Source organism: Antedon bifida, chromosome 2, assembly GCF_963402885.1.
Source record: "Antedon bifida chromosome 2, ecAntBifi1.1, whole genome shotgun sequence".
Taxonomy (NCBI): Eukaryota; Metazoa; Echinodermata; class Crinoidea; order Comatulida; family Antedonidae; genus Antedon; species Antedon bifida.
In genome coordinates this window covers 1,759,785-1,780,379 of record NC_136227.1, presented here as the reverse complement: position 1 = coordinate 1,780,379, position 20,595 = coordinate 1,759,785, and the positions used below count along the sequence as shown (strand labels likewise).

The window sequence follows — 20,595 nt, the reverse complement described above, 5'->3', positions numbered from 1 at the left end:
ATTATGCAAATTAACGTTTTTGGTCACGTGAGTGGTCAGCTGATCGATCAGGTGGTACAGCTGGTATAGATTTAGTCACCTGATCACAAAAGGGAATTCCCAATAGAGTATTACGCAATTTTATTAATAGCAGCTAATACAGTAGGCGTTTGTTGTATCACCAAAGATCGTATACTAGGCCTATTATATGATATACGGTCTTTGGCATGGCTCATTCAGGGAGATTGGAAGAACATGTTTTTTCAATTGTGTTTGAAGTATTTCACAATACACATGGGATTATCTCTTAGCACAATGAAATTGCTAGCTAGGCTTTATTTAGGAGACCTACAATACATAATAAAAACCGTCTAATAATAAAGTCTATCGGACAAGCAAGTACCATGCACGCATAATAATACTGTAGTGTTATTTTATTACATATTAAAAATCCCTTTGAAAAAATAATATTGGAGCAACATGGTGGCGCACGTCCCATTTGTAAAGCTCTGTCTAAACTATAGTTTGTGTGATATGCCCAATGGTAGTGATATGACATCATCATGTCCATATAGGCACATCATAATTTTTTTTGTCACATAAAATGTGTGTACGTCTAGACAAGGATAAGAGAAGCTTACGGTGTGTAAAACAAATAAATAATGCTGGTGGTAGGCACATATTATTTTCGCGAGAAATTTGGAGCTTAACGAATTCGTAAAAACACTAGTCTGAAATAAATAGATATAGGCCCATGGACAGCCATAAGCTTTAAATAGCGCTTATATTAATAAAATAAATAAAATAAATTTACCAAAAATTTAGTTGTTTCTAAACTGAATTCCGATCAAACTTTTTCCATCTGAGCAATAATAATGTTTAACTGAGCGCCTCTGTACTTACTTCGTCCAATTGTCAAAAAGCTATTGATAGTACTTATGTTTAGCTAATAATTTTGTTCATGGCATCCGTGCCATAACATCATCGTCTTCATTATTAATGTGATTTAAACTTTTGTCCAATGACAGCACGGAGCCTCCACTTTGAACCTGTGTCTGACGTATCATAAAACATGCAGTCCGCCCTCTATGATAATAATAAACCAATCACAAGGTCTTCAGTAAAGTGACTAACTTTAGTTTTGTGGTTTCCATAACACACAATAGAGGCTGAAAACGTAGTAAGAAACTCTGATAAATCTATGGTAAGTTAACAAAATTACACTATATAGTATAAATAATTTATTATAGTAAACATAAGAGAGTGTGTTTCCTTGTGTGTACCCCTAGGCCTATTTCCAAACAACGAACATTTCAGTTGATTTTATCATTAGGCCTATAGCCTATAGTATTGGGCTGCTATTATAACCCATATTGAGCAAAGTTCAAGTAGGGCTTTAATAGTTACTGATAGGGCCTATATGCTAAGCACGTAACTATTAATTATTATTACTGTGGTAGTAGGTAGGGGCATACAAAGTGAAAAATTCTTGATAATAATTAACATAAACAAAACATTATATTAAAAACATATTTATAGGCCTAAAAGTTACAAGTTAAAATTCAAGTATAATAGAGGATTGTTACAGGACTTTTTTTTCATAAAAAGCAATTATTTAAAAATTAAGTCATAGTAATACTGCCATGCCTTTTTATGATTAAATATTAAATACATTGTAACAATAAAACACCATGTTCTCCATTGTGTCCATCAGCTAAACTGTACACAGTTAATGACCACCAGTAACTATATCCAATTGCTGTTATTGTTACCATTCATAAAATTTAAGTATTAAATGAATCACACAATATATGCATGGCAAGAACACACACAAATATTTTGAAATTATTATATTTCTACTGTTCTTCGTAGTTTTACCATTTTTGTATAAATCAACAACATTTTAAATACATAAAGACAATAATTTAGGTTTACTGATGAACAAAGGTATGGCACGCTATATGAAGGTATGGCACGCTATACTTTAAACTTTGTTAATCAGACATCCTACTTTTTTTGCCCTGTGGCTGTAAAAGCAAATTTATAATTTCCTGATTTAATTTCTTACGGTTTTAATTGTTGACTTGTGTACAATCATGTGAAAATCCACATGATTGTTTTATGTTTATTCTGTTTAGCTCTAATACACATAGGAATATCTATGTTTATTCTGCTTAGCCCCCAGTATATTAAAATCTTTATCACTGTTTGTTTTAGTGTGCCATGGCGATAGCAATAGTCTGGACGAACTATTTTATCTTTGTTAAGAAACAGTGTCCGAACGGGTATGACCTATTATAATAGGTATAATAAGTGTGTACTGTCTATAACTGTATATATATACTCCCACATCCAAAATTGGTGACATTTGACATTTTCTGCATTTTTCTTGTAGGTTCGTCTGATGCGATAGTGCAGTTTTAACAATAATGGTAAGTTTTAAATTGTATTTGTTAAGTTTCAGAACTATTGTATAAGTTTATTGAATCTGATCCAATGCCCAGTAGACCTATGCATGCATGAGTGCCTACACAAATATGTTTGTATACAACAACACCTGAATTATGATATTCATTAATTTGCAGTTTTTTCATAGTTCCAAATGTATAAACCATACCTTTAATAGATAAGAGATATGCCTTTTTAAATACACTGACTTCCAAAAAAAAAAAGATAATAAATTCTGCAGGATTCATTTTTTTTTTTTTTAGTAAAGTGTACAGAGAAATATTTACTTAATGTTGATTAAGTACGAGCTTGAGACCCACCTATGGAAGTACGCTAATGACTCCAATATGTAATTAATATAGCATTTAGCATTAACAACAGGAAGAACGTTATAGTAGTAATTATTACTGAGTTGCAGGCGGACACACCTAGGGAAGTTGGCTAATAGCTTGCAACATGCTTCAGTGTCATCACCTACCGGCGATATTTTGCAAAAAAGACATTTCTAAAGCTCTGTCCACACTATCAAACATTATGTGACAAATATATATGATGTGCCCATATATGGACATCATGATGTCATATCACTACCATATTTAAGCATATCAATACCATGTTTAAGCATATCACTACCATATTTAAGCATATCACTACCATATTTGGGCATATTCACATTTTTTTGTTAAACTAGTTTGATAGTGTAGACAAAGCTTAAGTCTTTAACAATTCAATATTATTTAAAATGAGCATCACCACATCTGAAAATGTTGAAGTTATGATAATGATATAGGCCTACAGCGAATCATGAACGCTTCCGACAGTTTTTTGGTATAATTATTTTGTTCATGTGTGCAAAACAAAAATGGTTTTAACTTGATTAGGCAATCATTATATAATTGTTATTTGAATAGGATATTAATCAATTAAATGTAGTTAGTTTTCTTAATTCTCAATTTTCATTGAATTTTATTTTCGTTGAATATTCTAACACACCATTGTGTAATTTTTAACAGTTTTTGTTCTCTTCCTTAGCATTTAACTAATAACTAATAGTTATTGAGTTTACTTAACATATTGAGTATATTGGCCATCAACATGGAACCGTACAATCACATCGCATCAAATCTCTCGCATGTTGACGTACATGATGTAACGTTCATGGCGCAAAGATTCCACAACAGGTGTTCAGTTTACGATGAGGAGAATGAAGAATTGGTAAGATCATATTTTGTTATTGTTAATCAAATTTGCTTATTCAACTTACTGGTATTTGTACTTGAGTCAAGTATGCATACTAACTTTTAAAAGAATATTTCAGTTCAAAATCTATTATGCTCTCTCTATGGATCATGCTCTACTGTTTGTGATCCTGTGAAAGACATTTTTTGATATAATTTCTATAGTATGTTTGTCCTTTTTAATTGTTATGTTGTATATAAATGTAAATAAATCTAGCACTTGAGCTTTTCATGACGATCAACAACCGCGACAATAGCTGCGTAAATAGCTGACTCATTATGCTCAGTACTGTGCATCAAATTCTCTCTGCTGTTTACAATAGCTTTTTATCTATTTTGTCTCCGAGTATGTGTGGCAGTATTTTGATTGCATTAATGTGAGAGAATCCTATGTATTTGAAAATTTAAGACATATACCAAAAACGTATACATTTCATATTGCCTTTAACAGTAAATGGTTGTTTTTTTACCAAACACTTTGACAATTGGAAACTCTCCAAAAAACTTTAAAACAACAAACATTGTTATTTCAGTTAAATAAAACAAAAACTAAATTATTGTCTTGAGAAATAAATTTTTTGGTTGCAATCACGCATATAGCTTGTAACTTTCATTTTCCAATTTATTATTTTAAAGTGCTAAGTCGTAAAATATAACACAGGCAATGGACTTTTGCTCTTGCTTATTTGCTGTATATAAATATGTATGTAAACAAGAGAAATCAATAGATTCACTCAGATTACCTTTACACAGAGAATCAAAACAAATAGATAATATAAAATAAATTAACTGAATCAACTTTTAGCTTTACTAGCAGGGTTTGTATCATAACCTGTTGCATTGTTTTAATAGTTGTGCCATTTCCTCGATGGTTTACGGTGTATCTTAGGAAATGCCAAATGGTTTGACACCAACTTCCTTAGCGCTTAGAAGATGGCCTTAAGTACGAGCCAGCTACAAAAGGAATACAATAGATATTTAAGTTTATATAAATTGATTTTCAACAGATTGATACTGTACTGTCTTAATTTCCGTTTTATAGCCAGAAAACAGATGTTGTGTTGTTTTTATAACTTTATTATGTTGTGTTTCTGAATTCTTTAATTTCGCTAGTTTATCTATATATATTTACTGTTTTATTTTAACTTATATTTTATACAGGATTTATTTATATTGCTGTTAATACTTCATTATGCAAATTTTATTAGGTCATCTAAGACCTAAATAAAGTGTTATATGTACCATGTTAAAGAACAGGTTGCTGGTATAAACTACCCATTCAATTTTTTTTTCTCTTCTAAAAGTTTTTAAATTTGTAAATAACAGTTACGTTTATACATCACTATTGTTTGCTAATCCAAAAACCCTTGCACTCCCCCCCCCCCCCCCCCCTCTTTCCCACCCACAACTGTTAAAATGAAAAACTGTCTCTTAGAATAATTCTATATTCTGTTTTTGTAGTTGTTGGCTCTTCGATACATACATATAGTGTTTGCCTCTCTGAGTATCATAGGGGCGAGTTCAACTATCATTTACTCCATAATAAAGGGCGTGGTGACAAGTGAAGAGGTAGGTACACTACCAGAATCTTTATTGCTTATTTAGTCTCATCGAGATATGTTAGTCTTGCATGTTTGCAATAATTGTAGTAAATCTGCCATGCAATAGTAAACAAATAATGAATGTTTATGAGTGTAATGGTATAAAAATAATGGCATGAGGTGAATGATGAAAGGTTATATTTCAACAAGGCGAAGCTCTAAAAAAATCATTTTTTTTATGCACGAAAAAAAAGTACTATTGAACCACCATTCAATAGTGTGTACTAAGTGACCCACAATCGTCCAATCAAATGACAGGAATTTATTAAGGTGTTATATAATATATTTGATGGGTGTGAATTTTCAAAAAAAGTGTTTGTTTAACAACGAGTTTTTATATTTTAGGTACGGCCTTTATTCCACTTGTCATTAGCTGACTTGGGGTTGGCAATATGCTGGGTTATAGGTGCCGCTGTCTGGAATGATGACAAGGATGACAGCGAAGGCTGTGTTTATTTACAAGCTATTACAGAAGTAAATATTATTTTATTATTATTTATTCATCAAAGGCTACTTAATTACTATTACCATACTGACATCCCATCATTTTTATTAATTGGGGGTGGGGGGAAATAAACCCCTTGCATGGGGGTCAATAACTGCAACAAATAGAAAACCTTTTAATAATACTTTTAAATAATTTGATTATAATTTGTTCTTTTCAGGCATTCCATGTGTCAACATTTTTCTTGACTGTAAATTACTCTTTGAATGTTTATGTGCGAATAAAAGATAGACAAAATAGAGCAATGAAGTTATCAACATTAATGGTAAGATATCAGCATTGTTGTTAAGTTATCAACATTCATGTTAAGTTATCAACATTAATGGTAAGTTATCAATATTCATGTTAAGTTATCAACACTCATGTTAAATTATCAACAATCGTGTTAAGTTATCAACAATCGTGTTAAGTTATCAACATTAATGGTAAGTTATCAATATTCATGTTAAGTTATCAACATTCATGTTAAGTTATCAACATTAATGATAAGTTATCAACATTCATGTTAAGTTATCAACATTCATGTTAAGTTATCAACATTCATGTTAAGTTATCAACATTAATGATAAGTTATCAACATTCATGTTAAGTTATCAACATTCATGTTAAGTTATTAATATTAATGGTAAGTTAGCAACATTCATGTTAAGTTATCAACATTCATGTTAAGTTATCAACATTCATGTTAAGTTATTAATATTAATGGTAAGTTATCAACATTCATGTTAAGTTATCAACATTCATGTTAAGTTATCAACATTCATGTTAAGTTATCAACATTCATGTTAAGTTATCAACATTCATGTTAAGTTATCAACATTAATGGTAAGTTATCAACATTCATGTTAAGTTATCAACATTCATGTTAAGTTATCAACATTCATGGTAAGTTATCAACATTCATGTTAAGTTCTCAACATTAATAAGTTATCAACATTAATACTAAGCTATCAACATTAATAGGTTATCAACATTCGTGGTAAGTTATCAACAAATCTCTTATTATTTAAACTCATTTAAATTGTTTATGTTTTTATTTATACTTACAGTCAAGTATTAAAATGAAGTGGGGACTACGAATGGTTTATGTATTGTCATGGTAAGTCTTATATTTTGTTACCAGAAATAAAGATATCTAACGGATTGTTCATAAATAATATTATAGCCCCAGGGATTATAACTGGGTTACATTAATAATATTTCTAAATTTATGCTAAATTAGGGGTTATATTCTGTCATATATGGTATAATGTTTGTTTAATTTTATTTCAGGTTTTTTCATGTTTTTTCATGTTTTTTTTTTTAGGTTGTTACCAATTATAATAATGATTCCAATAGTTTATTACCATGAGACAGTTGACCTACTTAAATGTTACAGGTAACTCACATTTAGTAACTTTTATTAAAACAATCAACCCTAGAATCCGATATTTAATTAATTGAATGTCCTACCAGGGAAGAGTGGTCCTACAATATTTATCTGTCAATGTTTAAATGTGTAAAGTGGCAATTATCCGACCCAATAATGCATAACATACACCATGTGTGTAAATGTCCTGAACCTAAACTTGTTATCTATGTCTAGGTATCTTATTTTATTGTGTCCTCTAAAAATACCGCTATAGCACCCTCTATGAGTGTATTCTTTAATAAATATATAATAGCATTCTCTGTTTTAATTTAATTTCTTTATTTAACAAACCATAATGTAAAATATACAGAGATGAATTGGTCAGGGACTGCTAAAGTAAGTAAGATTACTATAACTACAAGAGTCAGCAGTATTTATAATAAACAATATATTTAGACGTTTTTTATAGAAATTTTATTTTATGACATACTACAATATTTCACTTGCGAATTAATGATATAGCGCCCTCTTAACATGCCAAACTTATCTGTAGTTCTCTTTTGTTTTCAAGATGTTTGCTGTTATTCTATAGACCATCAGTTCAGTCCGTAAGTTGACAAATATTATAATTTGAGATGGTTTTAATTCTGAAAGAAAACATAAATACAAAAACTTAGCAAAACTACAAAAAAAAAAATTTTAATTTACTCATTATCTTTTTTGTTTTTGGGCATAAAGAAGTTATTTGAGTTGAATTGATAAATTGAAATTAATTAATTGAAATCAGTTTCTAACATAGCATGAATGCCTCATTTTTACATCCGTATAAATATTATTATTTTTAGAGAGATGAGGACTACGACAGCTGGTGGTGGGAGAATTATGGTGCTATTTTCTTTGTAATATCATTAGGACTTTCAATGATTATAATAATTGTAAGTATTTTCAATTTCATTTTAGATAATAATGGTAAAAGACAAAATGTACTAATAAAAATATCATGGGCTCCAGCTAAAAGTGGATATTTATCTAACCTAACACCCTTTAAAATTGCCTAGCCTAGTTTTCACACACCAGTGAACACACCATACAAAACAAAAGTGTTGACGCCGAAGTGTATAGCATTTATTAAACCCAGAATAAAAAAGGCATATATTACTATATAATTAAAAAGGTAACAGTATTAAATATAAATTTAACAACCCTAATTAAATTGCCAAAATGAATAGAAAAGGGAATTTGAACACAATATTATTGTTTAATATGAAATACTACTACTAGTAGTAGTTTATATTTAACATTTTGTCAATCAATGTAAATTTTATTATCTTTCAAGGTTTTCTATTTGTTGTCAATAAAAGTTTTCAGAATGTTAATAAAACAAAATAGTAAGTATCTTTGTTTCTCATATTTGACTCTTAAAACTTCAAAACAAGCCCATGGGGCTACTTTATAACTGTTTGTATCTTCTACCTAGCTATTTCGAGCTTGAAGTATCAAGTGGCTGTATTGACCAATCACAAGGCTTACACAACTTACACTTACATTTTAAATATTCTCCAAATGAATACTGTACTATTTCTGGGAAATGTAAAGTATATATCAACTTATGTAAAATATTTTACTGAAGTGTGATGAATACATATTTACATCTTCATTTTCAAAGAAATCAGTGTAATAAATTAATTAAAACTATTAATGTTCATTTTTTAATAAAATTTTAGTGTGGACAGATGCGCAACGAGATGCTGTAAGAAGTATGAGAATACGTATAACGTTCTACATCCTGGTCTTTCTTTATTGTTGGATACCAGGTAGGTCAATTGAATATTTGGTATTTGTAAGTAGGGGAGGGGCGGGGGGGGGGGGGGGGGGGGGGGGGGGGTGGGGGGGGGTTGGGGGGCGCTGTGGGATGGGGATGTAGGTGGCAAAATCCAAAGAGAGAGCTTAGAGACATGAAAAGCAATGGAAATTATAGTAGTGGTTAAAAATAATCTGTAAGTGACACTCATAAATCACCTATCTAATCTAAGGCTGTGTTTCCGCAGCCAAAACTTAACTGATAATTAACCGTTAAAAATTAACCGATAAAAATTAACCGATAGACTGCCTGTGGAAACGGGGTTTAACCGATTCTGCTCGAGAAAAATTAACCGATAATTATCTCATTCATAATAATTTTGTTTTGGCTGCGGAAACACGGCCTACTCGACGCAAATGCATGTAAATAAATTGATCACTTTGGAAGTCAATCCACACCAAATTATGAGTATGAATAAAAAAAAACTATAAAAAAATATTTATTCAAAATAAATATGTATGAAAGAATTACACACAAACTTAATTCCAAGTGATTTGAATAATGATGTAAGGTCTTCAGAAAGGAGCTTACTCCATTTAGTGACCAATATTGCAAGGGTAACCAACTTGCCGATTCATTTGAACTCTTGACAGTTCATTGTACTGTGCCTATCATATGAACAATATTAAATTTAGAAATTTAATTACAGTAATATTTATGAGAAATGAAGTCAGCAAGTAGGCGTGTATGATAATAAACCATGTGTCTATATAAAGGAATTTTATATTTACAGAATTGATTCAATATTGAATCGACAACATCATTTTGTGGTTTTTGCAAATTCATACTATATTCTTGAAAAAACACTCTTGTAAAATATGATGCGTCATAAAAATGAAGTTATTTCTCAAAATACTGACAATTTCTCTAGAATTAAGTTATCTGGAACTACACTTCACTTTTTTTTTTAATGAGTATACTACTATACTGTATTCTTTGCCATTTTGATGAAATTTGCAAATATGTTTTCTATTTTCTTGTTGTCATAGTCTTCACGTCAAAACCGGATATTGTTCTCGATACAGAATTGACAAGAAATGTTAATTGATGTCTATAATGATATATTTAATCCCTTGAATTGTCGTTTGATGTATCTCAACCCAGAAATTGTTGAGTGACCTCTAAAACATGTGAGGTTATAATTATTAGATGCATTTAATGGAAGTTGTCACTATGTAATCAATAACCCTTAAATTGCATAAATGAATTACCTTCCTTTTTTGATTGGCATTAATTTTTCCATTATTTTTATATTTCATATTGTTAATTTTAACCCAATTGTAAAACACTGGGCCTTAAATGACCCAAATAATCATATCACTATGCTGTCGTCATTTTACGTTGCTTAATGGTTTTAATTATCTAAGAATATCATGTCTAGTAAATTAAGAAACCACTCAGCCTCAATGTATTGAAGTATCTGATGTCGTTATACTTAAAGTCCCTGATGTGGTTATACTTATAAATTTCAATTAAATCGGTCAAGTGCTCATTATGGCTCAAATAATAATTGTTTATACTCCTTTGTATATTTGTTTGTGGGAGCGAGGTAGCTGCTTGTCTTTTTCATGTGAATGCCTCTCCTCAATTCAATTCAATTCAATTCAACATTTATTTCATCAAATGCCATACAATTAATACAAAGCATAAAATGAGGACCAACCGTGAAGAAAACTTGTCTCAGTTGGCCCATTAAGCATTGAAGATAAATCTTTTTGTCTTTGTACTTTTGTGTTATTAATTTAATTGTTATATCTAATGTTGCACCATGTCCCACAGGGTGTTGGCCCCATGAACTTCCTCTCCCTCCACCCCCACCCTTTGTATGTTACTGTAAGTTGAGTAGAAAGTGTTGTTTCCAATGATATCACTCTCCCATCATTTCCTCGGCCTGCCACGTCTGTCCTTCCCAATCAACTGCTCTAGTAGGATGCGTTTTAGTAATCTGTTTGTATCCATTCTTGCAATGTGGCCAAACCAGGCAAGTTTGATTTTATTGTTATATGGGCAGGTTAAAATCAACAAAGATATCTCTCGAATTCTGATTGAAAAATATAAATTTAGATAATTGTAAATTGAGATGACATGACATAAGTAATGTATACTGTTTTATGAAATACAGAAAATAAAATAATAAAAAAAAAAAAAAAATACATCTTCAATGTCTGTACATTGGAGTACTGTAGATCATATTGAACCAATGACTATCCAATTAGAAGCCTGACGCAAAACTGCTGTGTCATTAAACATCGACAAACTTTGTTTGTTTTTTTTTTACATAAGTGAATATATTTACATTAACAGAGATTAGCTGATAATTGAAAAGAATTGATGTGTTGTTGTTGGGTAAATAAGTTTGAAGACTTACACATCTGGTATTTGTAAGTTGTTCTCATAAATATTTGTTTTTCACTAATGAACTAATTATGCATAGCTACATTAAATCACCAGGTTCCTACACAAGAAATAAGCGTTGGGAATTACTAGTAAAACAGTCAGATGGTGTAAATCAGTATTACAGTACTGTGCAAATGAATACACTACTGTGCTGATACTTTGGACGTATCAAGTGTGTTATAAAACAGTTGCTATGTTATTATTAGCATACTCACGCCATAAAAACCTCTATCTGCGTTTAGTGTAGGATTGTTGTTCCTAATAATAACCTTTTACTACGCTTAAATGCAGTTTGCGGCGTGAATGCATGATAATCTAATTTACTGCCAGGGTTAATGAAGTTCTGCCTGTACATCAACAAAGATAAATGGAATATACATTTCTTAATGCAGCACATATTGACGTCGAAAAAAAGTTTGATAGAGTACTTTGGATTATCAGATCAGTGTCATAACTTCATGTACTTCATCATCGAGCGGACGTATCCAAGATGGAGTTCACAATGCGAAGCCACAGTCCTTTGTTCATCATCTGATTCGGTCAAAACTTTACCAAACTGTATTTGTTGAGCCACAAACTGAATTCTAAACGATCTATAACAGCTTATGGAAGAACAGATTTATGTGGTGACGTACTAAAAGTTTGTCCTATGTATATTATCAAATATTTGTAACTGTTAATTTCTGAAAAGCAACATTACGATGGATGAATCACATTGTAATGCGTCATACATTAATGTCTGGCCTGCTGCAACCATCATAGAATGCGTATATATTACTGTGTTATCAATACTTGGTGTATTTGGAAATGTGTTTGTAATCACCGTCATATTATGCAGCAAATCTTTACACAACCCACATTACTTTTACGTTTGTTGTTTGTGCGGTTTTGACCTCTTCACGACCTCTGTCCTTATGCCGATGTTCCTTGTTACGCTTCAGGTAGAAATTCCTGCTATGCTGTGTACGATTTTTGCATACTTGCGATTGTGGACTGTTGGAATGGTACTGTGTATGTTGTCATCTATGAGTATAAACAGGTTCATGAAAGTATCTCTACATAAAGAGACGTACACAAGGTATACTACAAAACGTTGGATTACGCTAAACATGTTTTGGGCCGGTTCTCTCACCGGTTCTCTGATTTTGGCACCCCTTTGGGGTTTCGGTGAAGCTGGGTTCAACGTAGCTTTACATCATTGTACGTTCACATACAGCTACGATGGTTGGTGCTTAGCGATATTGCTGGAGTCTGTCGGTATTAGCATCACCATCACGTGTCTCTCTATCACAAACTACGTTATTTATAAGACGGTGCGGAACAGTAAACGACGTGTCCAGAACGTATCATCAATCCACATTAAACAGCAACCTCCTTCAAACGCAAGTCTGGCTTCATCTTTTAATGCCAGTAGCACACGACACAAACGCAAAGACGACAATAAGATTACGTACATTCTGCTCGCTATGATTTCTACATTCATGGTCTGCTGGCTACCGTTCAGTATCGCGATGTTGTTTAATAAGAACTGCATAATACCAGTACATCTTCTGCAATTCATGGATATTTTGCTGTGGACCAACTCCGCGATTGATCCATTTATTTATGCATGGCTTAACTCGCAATTTTTAAAAGCGGCAAAACGAGTAGTACCGTGCCTTGATAGATAAACAGATACACTAAAATGTTTAGTTTTTGTAATGTAGGTGAAATCAGGCGGATAAAATAGAAACTTCTATTAAAATAAAGGCTTAAAAAGGAGCCTCTTTGGCCAACACAGTTTTGAAAAATAGTACATTCATTTGTTTAAAAATGTATTGTCTCCCAAAAACAGGAAAAATCAGACTTTGAATTCATTTGTAGTTTTAATGAAGTTATTCACTTTGAAAAAAAAACCAACAAAGGTAATTGGTTTCACTTATAAAAAGATAAAATAATCAGTTAAATTACATTTTTTTTAATGTAAATAATTTTTGTTCACCTAATTTGTGTTATCATTCGTTATTATATTAAAAAGGCATATTCAAAAAAGGGGGACAGTATACCTTTATTAAAAACATTTGTACTGATGGAAAAAGATCTAAACTCTGTTAGGTTTGAGCTTGTGTTGAATGAACCTGCCGCATCCAAATAAAATATTCTTTATGAGACTTTAAATTTAATTTAGAAATAACAAACACACTAATGCAAATTTAAAAACATGATAATGGGAAAAATAAAGATGTGTCTGAAAGTGAACAATGTACACAAATTTAATGAAAAGACACAGTTTTTTTATTCCATAAGCAGACAGTCATGTCAACAAATAAAAATAAAAGTATGACTATAGCTTCCATGGCAACAAAACACATTTTGTTTAATCTTAAAAACTTGAAAATCCATTTATGTTGGTGTCTTTATAGCGATAAATAAGTTAGTTGTCAATTGATGATGTAATAGGTCTAGCCTTTAATGTTGTTAAGGGCAACTGCCTTTCAAACTAGATTCTGATTGGCTATTGAATTTGCTATTTTGTTTCTATACAAGATTGCCTACTGACACACATTCAAACCGTTTAATAACATTTTAATGTAGTACAGTAATTTGAATAAGACCGTCATAATCACACTGGACTGTTGGCGTTGTCGAGGCCATTAACAATGGGATTGTAATTTTAAAGCAATTTATTTTTAAAGTAATTTATTTTATTTTAATGTTATCAATAATTACCATAGTGACTAAAGTTACAGCGCAATAAAAATCATTAAATCGAAGTCATCAATATTTTTAAGTATCTTCTTTTGCTTTTAATTAAACGAATGGATGAGATGATAGTGAGAAAGAATAATTCCTGCTTTATGATTGAAGGTTCTACTAATGTTTACCAGTCACTGGGTATCGTGTGCTAAGCATGTACATGCTAATCCAATGTTCGAATGTCTGTCTACAAGTCAGTGGGTATTGAACGTTGAGCAAGTACACAAGTGAATTCAAACTTTAAACAACTATGGAGAAAAATTGTTCTTCGTACGACTTCAGCCTCACAAAAGCAGAGATGGTAATCACTGTAACCTATCTTACGGTTGTAGCTACGATTGGAAGTTGCGCCAACGCTTTTGTCATGGTCACGATTATTTACGTACGATCGCTACACAACACTTTTTATTATCTGATGTGGTGTTTATCGCTAGCGGATTTCATAACAACTGGCGTTTGCATGCCGTTTTTCATAATGACCATGATCGTGGGTGCGTGGCCGTCAAACATGGATTACACGGCCTGTCAATTCCTAGCTATGCTACGTTTAGTTTGCACCGGTATATCAGTCGGGATTCTGTCCATCATCGGCATCAATCGTTATGTAAAAGTTAGCAAGTCACCTCAAGATTACCAGAAATTTTCAAAACCACAATCGATGGCGATAATTGTTTTAGTACATGCATTTATAGTCTTTACACCTTTACTCGGTCCGTTGTACGGCAACGGTGAAGTCGGTTATAATGAAGCGCTACATCTTTGCACAGCGTTATACTGCAATCACAAAGCGTGGCGTTACCAAGTTGTTCTCACGGTCGTAAGCATATCGTACACAACATTTGTCTTCTTCAGTACAAGTTATCTGATACTGAAAACACTCCGTCAGAGCAGCAAACGGGTACAGAATCACAGCATAAGGAACAAAACTCACAAACCATCGAAGGGTAAAAGTGTTTTTCAGCGATTATTTTCTTCGAAAGGCGAGTTAAAATCGACCAGAATGTTGTTTTTACTGCTTCTTATGTTTCTTGTTTGTTGGTTACCTTTCGCAGTGACGATTGCGTTAGATAGTGATTTCACCGTTCCGGTACGCGCTCTCAGAATTACCGACCTTATTTTTTGGGCAAATTCTGCAATAAATCCATTTCTTTATGCTACCATGAACAGAACATTCATGCAAAATGCAAAACGATTTTTGAAATGCCAATCACAAAACAATGCATCTCATATTGAAGCAACGATGTAGCTACTATGAACTTAATTTTAAAGAATAAGATAAAATATATCGAGATATGTACATAGATATTATAAATGTTGTGTACATAAATATTATATGTTAATTTTGCACATTTTTATATGTGAGCAACTAACACTATGCGGATTTGACATTATGTGAGAAACACAATGTGAACAACATTATGTGAATATACTGTACAATGTTTTAGTACTAAAGTGAGCACACTTAGGTGACTGACGTGTTACACAATTTCATCAAGTTACACACCATCCACATTGTAGAGAACTAACAGTTTGTCATGTTGTAATATTTACAGTTTAGTTACCTTAACAATTTCTGTGAACACTTCAAAGAAGAACATGAAAACTGGAATTGTTATTGGAGTAAAGATGTTGGTAAATGGTAGTAATTTGATTTGAAGTATTCTTACAAACGTTAAATTTATGATTTTCACAGCTTTTTGTCTCGGGATAATTGACCTAGCCTCAGATAAAAAGATTTCAGTGAGCGATTATTCAGTTCTATATATTTTACAGGTAAGAAAGTATTTTTATTGTATTTTCTGGAAAGGAAAGTTTGATGACGACATTTTAAAAGATGTAATATTAAAATTAAAGCAGAAGAAAAATGCATTTTATTTTTACAGATTAATTCGAACAAAATGCATGCATGAAAAATAAAGTCATTCCACACATTGAACTACTGTAATAGCCTCATCGGGTCTTTGTTTCAAAATTACAAAATCATCAACTTTTTTATTAAATTTAATACATCTTACTTTTTTTTTTTAAATCAGGGAATTACAGCACCAAGTCAGGGATTTCTAAACTGCATTGTTTACGGATGGACACGTCCCACATTCCGTAAGATTGGAAGGAGGGCCAATGCAGGAAATAAGACTCTACTTAGTGCACGAACTTACCGCGTTTATGGTACAGGCGCACAAAAGAGATGGCCGAAACACTCGGCAAAATCTGAAAGTACAACTAGTTTGCAGCCAGAACGAGCGACTTCTCCAAAGGGCCGTTCAGCGAGCACGAGCAGGACGAGTTCTAGGTGTTCGACGCCCTCGTATTCAGAAACCACGACGTACGATGAGTGAACTACAAGAGAAATTATAAAAAAATGTACTTTTTAGAAAGAAAACTCAAACTGAAGTGTTAGACTCACAAACTCGCAAAGGTAAATCTCGGTTGTGGACTTTTCAAACCTTTTGGTTACAAAAAATAGTTTTGAAATTTTGATGAGAGCTACAGTGTAAAAACATTATGTGTGTATTTTAATACCTTTGTTTAAAGTATTTGTCTTACATATTATACAATATTGCCATCGATGTACATGTTTGTAGATTTTGCCTAAAATGAAAAAAACAATTGAAAATAATAATGAATAATATAATTAATACATTCATGGTTAAATTATAAAGCAGGGAGTTAAATTAGTTTTAAATTTATGTATGTGCCTTATTTTTACTTTTTTATGTTTGTAAATAGAAGATGTACACACAGATAAAATAATAATATAATTTAAAAAAATTAAAGTATATATAATATAGTAACTATTGTAAGGTATATTAATTATAATATAATAATTATTGTCAGATGTAAAATATTGTAAGGTGTATTAATCAAGAGTGAAGATCTGTTGTGAGTTGTGGGAGTGGGGCAGGGGCGAATCCATGATTTAAAACTATCATTTAATATTAATAATCTGACAAAAAGTGGTTCCTAATTTATTTTAGCTGTGAAAAGGGGGAAGCGTGCACCCCTAGTGCTACCTACTGGATCAGCCCTAAAAGACATGACATTCAAGAGAATAAAAAACCAGAATTTATGACAGCGCATAGGAAGTTACTACTTTATTTGTATAAATTTACTATCATAAAGTGATGGGGGAAAAAGTGGAACATGCTACCACCTTGTGCTGTTAAAAAAATGAAAATAATAATAATATCATCCTGTATTTATATAGCGCCTAATGTTGTGAAACCTCTAAGCGCTGAACATTATTACCCCAGTCATTTAAAATGAAGAAGAAAATATACTACAATATAAGTACATAAATGTGCGTAGGTGCAATTAAGTAGATTAGAAACATTAGTAGCAAGTTAAATATCATTAAGAATAAACCACAAATTAATGAATTTCTGCAAATTAATGTTTTTTAATTTAGCATAATGTCAGCAGCCAATGTCATCAGCAAAAATAAGTCATTTTAGAATTAAAAATAATTTTAATAAGTTGAGCTTTCTTAATCCACAGCCAATTTAAGAGATAAAATATATGAATGGTTTAGTTATTAGTTTTAAAAGTACATGAATAAATAGAAGGGTTAATCAATGAAATGAAACCAAATATCATTAGTCCTATCTAGGAGCACATTGGTTTATTTACATTCAAAATATAAATACTTAATTATGGAAAACAATTGAGGTGATATTAAGTTGAGCTACTTAGCTGGGTCTTCAATGTACAAGTACCTTATCCACTTGTGTTGTTTGTCAGTGTTTAATTTCTAATGCTGGGTTGATATATTATTTTGTATTTTGTTAATCTGTTACTGTGTTTGCTCATTAAACGGTCATTCACATTTGAAGTGAGTGTGGAGATTTAAATTTAAAGTGTTGACATTTTAATTTCATACCAGAACAATCCATAGTCCACATACTAGATGGTAGATGAATCTTAAGGCTTGGTTCCCATTTGGATAAACGCAATGATACAACAGTTTGGATAGTCCATTGTGGTTAGTGGTTAAATTACTTGTAGTGTGGTTACGTCCTTGTGTTGCATCCTAGTGGGAACCAAGCTTAAGGGCTAGATACAGATCTCACCCTAGGTAAGGGTCACAAACATAGGCACGCACAGGGTCACAACCCTGGGTGAGTGATAGGTGTTTTTAGCTCCAAAACAGCAGGGTACATCTTAAGTAATACCCCTACTGTATGATTGTGATACCGGTGATACTGCCTAACAATTTACTATGACTGCCTCAGACTTCTACAAAATCATCAGTAAAAAAAATGTATTTACTGCAGTAACTTCAGTAGAATCATGACATGATCGCTATTAAACAAGTGCGTGCAGTACTTTCAAAATTAGATCAATTTAATTAGTAAATAATTCTATTAGTAATGCGTTTTTACATTACAAAAACGTGTGCTTCTTTTTATGTATTTTTAATTATTTGTTTTAAGCTTGTCAACAAAACAAATGTCCTTATGGACCAATAATGATTCTGTATTCTGTATACACAGCAGCTGTTTTACAGTACAGTTGGGTTTGGTCTGCTTCTGTGCGTATGGTAAATAGATACACCATACACAGCTGATGTACATATACAATTCCTACAATTAGTTTTCAATATCAAACAAAATTAAATCGTGAACATAAAAATAAAGCATTATTAGAGAGTAGGTAATTGGTTAGTCTTTGTTTGGTTAATGGAAGTTGTTATGGCAACAGCAATTACAGCAAAACAAAAAAGTTGATTGGATCTGTGTTATTTACCAGTCGGAAAAAAGGCCTTGAAAAAATGGAAATGAAATTGGTTTAATTTTTTGAAATTTCTGGATGGACGTTTACATTTTAAGCCTAATATAGTTTGTAACCTGGCTTAACCTTCCTTATTGGCACATTTATTTAATAAAACACATTACAGATTGGTAGCTATTGATTACCTAAGGAAATTGCACATAAACTAACAATAATCACCACAGCTTAATATACAAGTCGTGACAATACAGACAAGACCTTCCCTTTAAGATGTACGAGAACGATCGCTGGTCGATTTTAAGTACTGAAAAAATAAAAAATGTATCAATAAAATTGCCATTATATACTGCACAAAAAAGAACTGACATTATTGTAATTTATTATCAGAAAACTGAAAATGACATGTTGAACGAACACTGCAGGTTTGTGTGTTTTAGGTATATTCATTTTGTACAATAGAATAGTACACTTACATTAGTTAAGTTCTTTGTATATAAATAGCTTAATTACTACTTGATATGCATTTGCATCTTTCATCAATATAGTCAATTTACTATGCACTTTGTGTGTAATAGTTAACTTGTTGTGACGTACGTTTGTTTTCGAGGCGTGCATGTCAAGTGTACACACGGTTCATATTTTCTCCCATCAATGGGATAACCTTTTATAGACAAGACACTTCCATATTAGGAAGAGTAACATTAATAACATAGAATAAACAACTTATAAACCTTATACCTTTAAAAATCTTTGAATGGTTTAATAAACATTTACAAACTCAGTAGCATTCTAGTTCTACTCAAAATTATTTTTAGAAATAATAATTGTGAAATGTTAGAATTTGATTTTAACAAAGATTTAATTAATTTCTTAACAAAATAAACAGTTTATTCTTAAATTTGTAAATAAAGTTTTTGAATAAATCTTCTAAAATTCAATAGAAAACTTTAATTTGATCGTTGTTTTTTAAAACTTAAATTTATTAATAAATTTGAAAAAAAAAAATTTTAATAGAATTTTACTTAAATGTTGAATGTGCATTTAAATATTCCATTTCACTGTGGGTTATTAAATACACTATTGTATAGTGCTCTTGACATAAATATACTATTTGCATATTAATAAATTAATAATAATTGTGAAATGTTAGAATTTGATTTTAACAAAGATTTAATTAATTTCTTAACAAAATAAACAGTTTATTCTTAAATTTGTAAATAAAGTTTTTGAATAAATCTTCTAAAATTCAATAGAAAACTTTAATTTGATCGTTGTTTTTTAAAACTTAAATTTATTAATAAATTTGAAAAAAAAAATTTTAATAGAATTTTACATAAATGTTGAATGTGCATTTAAATATTCCATTTCACTGTGGGTTATTAAATACACTATTGTATAGTGCTCTTGACATAAATATACTATTTGCATATTAATAATCAGCAGCAGGAATTACAATTATAAATAGAACATGAAATTGACAAACATTATTACACGTATCAAAATAAAAATCTTTGTAGGTCAAGGTAGTGCGATATGATATTTAAAAATGAATATAAAATAAACAGCTTTAATAAATGTAAACTTGGATGAAATTATATGTCAACTTATAGACAATCACAGAAAAATCTTCTTTTAAACACTAGTAGTATATACAAATATACAATAAAATATATTGATCATTTCATTACATCCATCAACTTTCACACTTCCATCTGCCCTACCCTTACTCCCTGCCCAATAATCTTTGC

General features: G+C 31.2%; 3 protein-coding genes and 1 long non-coding RNA gene across 4 annotated transcripts; 3 read left to right on the top strand and 1 right to left on the bottom strand.

Annotated features, from left to right (window-relative positions):
• Positions 1-1,115: 1,115 nt before the first annotated feature.
• Positions 1,116-17,948, top strand: LOC144835321 (transmembrane protein 116-like). The gene is made up of 14 exons (XM_078690407.1): positions 1,116-1,183; positions 2,375-2,411; positions 3,460-3,642; positions 5,127-5,234; positions 5,612-5,740; positions 5,932-6,036; positions 6,821-6,870; positions 7,078-7,149; positions 7,694-7,730; positions 7,968-8,057; positions 8,459-8,510; positions 8,847-8,936; positions 15,810-15,889; positions 16,150-17,948. The coding sequence occupies exons 3-14, from the start codon at positions 3,523-3,525 to the stop codon at positions 16,453-16,455; spliced, it is 1,239 nt and encodes a 412-aa protein (XP_078546533.1). The 5' UTR covers positions 1,116-1,183; positions 2,375-2,411; positions 3,460-3,522; the 3' UTR covers positions 16,456-17,948.
• Positions 9,545-20,564, bottom strand: LOC144835323 (uncharacterized). Its single transcript, XR_013611081.1, has 4 exons — positions 19,033-20,564; positions 16,640-16,708; positions 16,276-16,456; positions 9,545-9,591 (listed from the first exon to the last, which is right to left on the bottom strand). It is a non-coding gene; the product is annotated as an uncharacterized LOC144835323 (long non-coding RNA).
• On the top strand, positions 11,970-13,331 carry LOC144835322 (protein trapped in endoderm-1-like). Its single transcript, XM_078690408.1, has one exon. It carries the CDS (start codon positions 12,082-12,084, stop codon positions 13,048-13,050), a length of 969 nt encoding a protein of 322 aa, XP_078546534.1. The 5' UTR covers positions 11,970-12,081; the 3' UTR covers positions 13,051-13,331.
• Positions 14,208-15,362, top strand: LOC144858667 (adenosine receptor A3-like). Its single transcript, XM_078714765.1, has one exon. The coding sequence runs from the start codon at positions 14,367-14,369 to the stop codon at positions 15,360-15,362; it is 996 nt and encodes a 331-aa protein (XP_078570891.1). The 5' UTR covers positions 14,208-14,366.
• Positions 20,565-20,595: the final 31 nt, after the last annotated feature.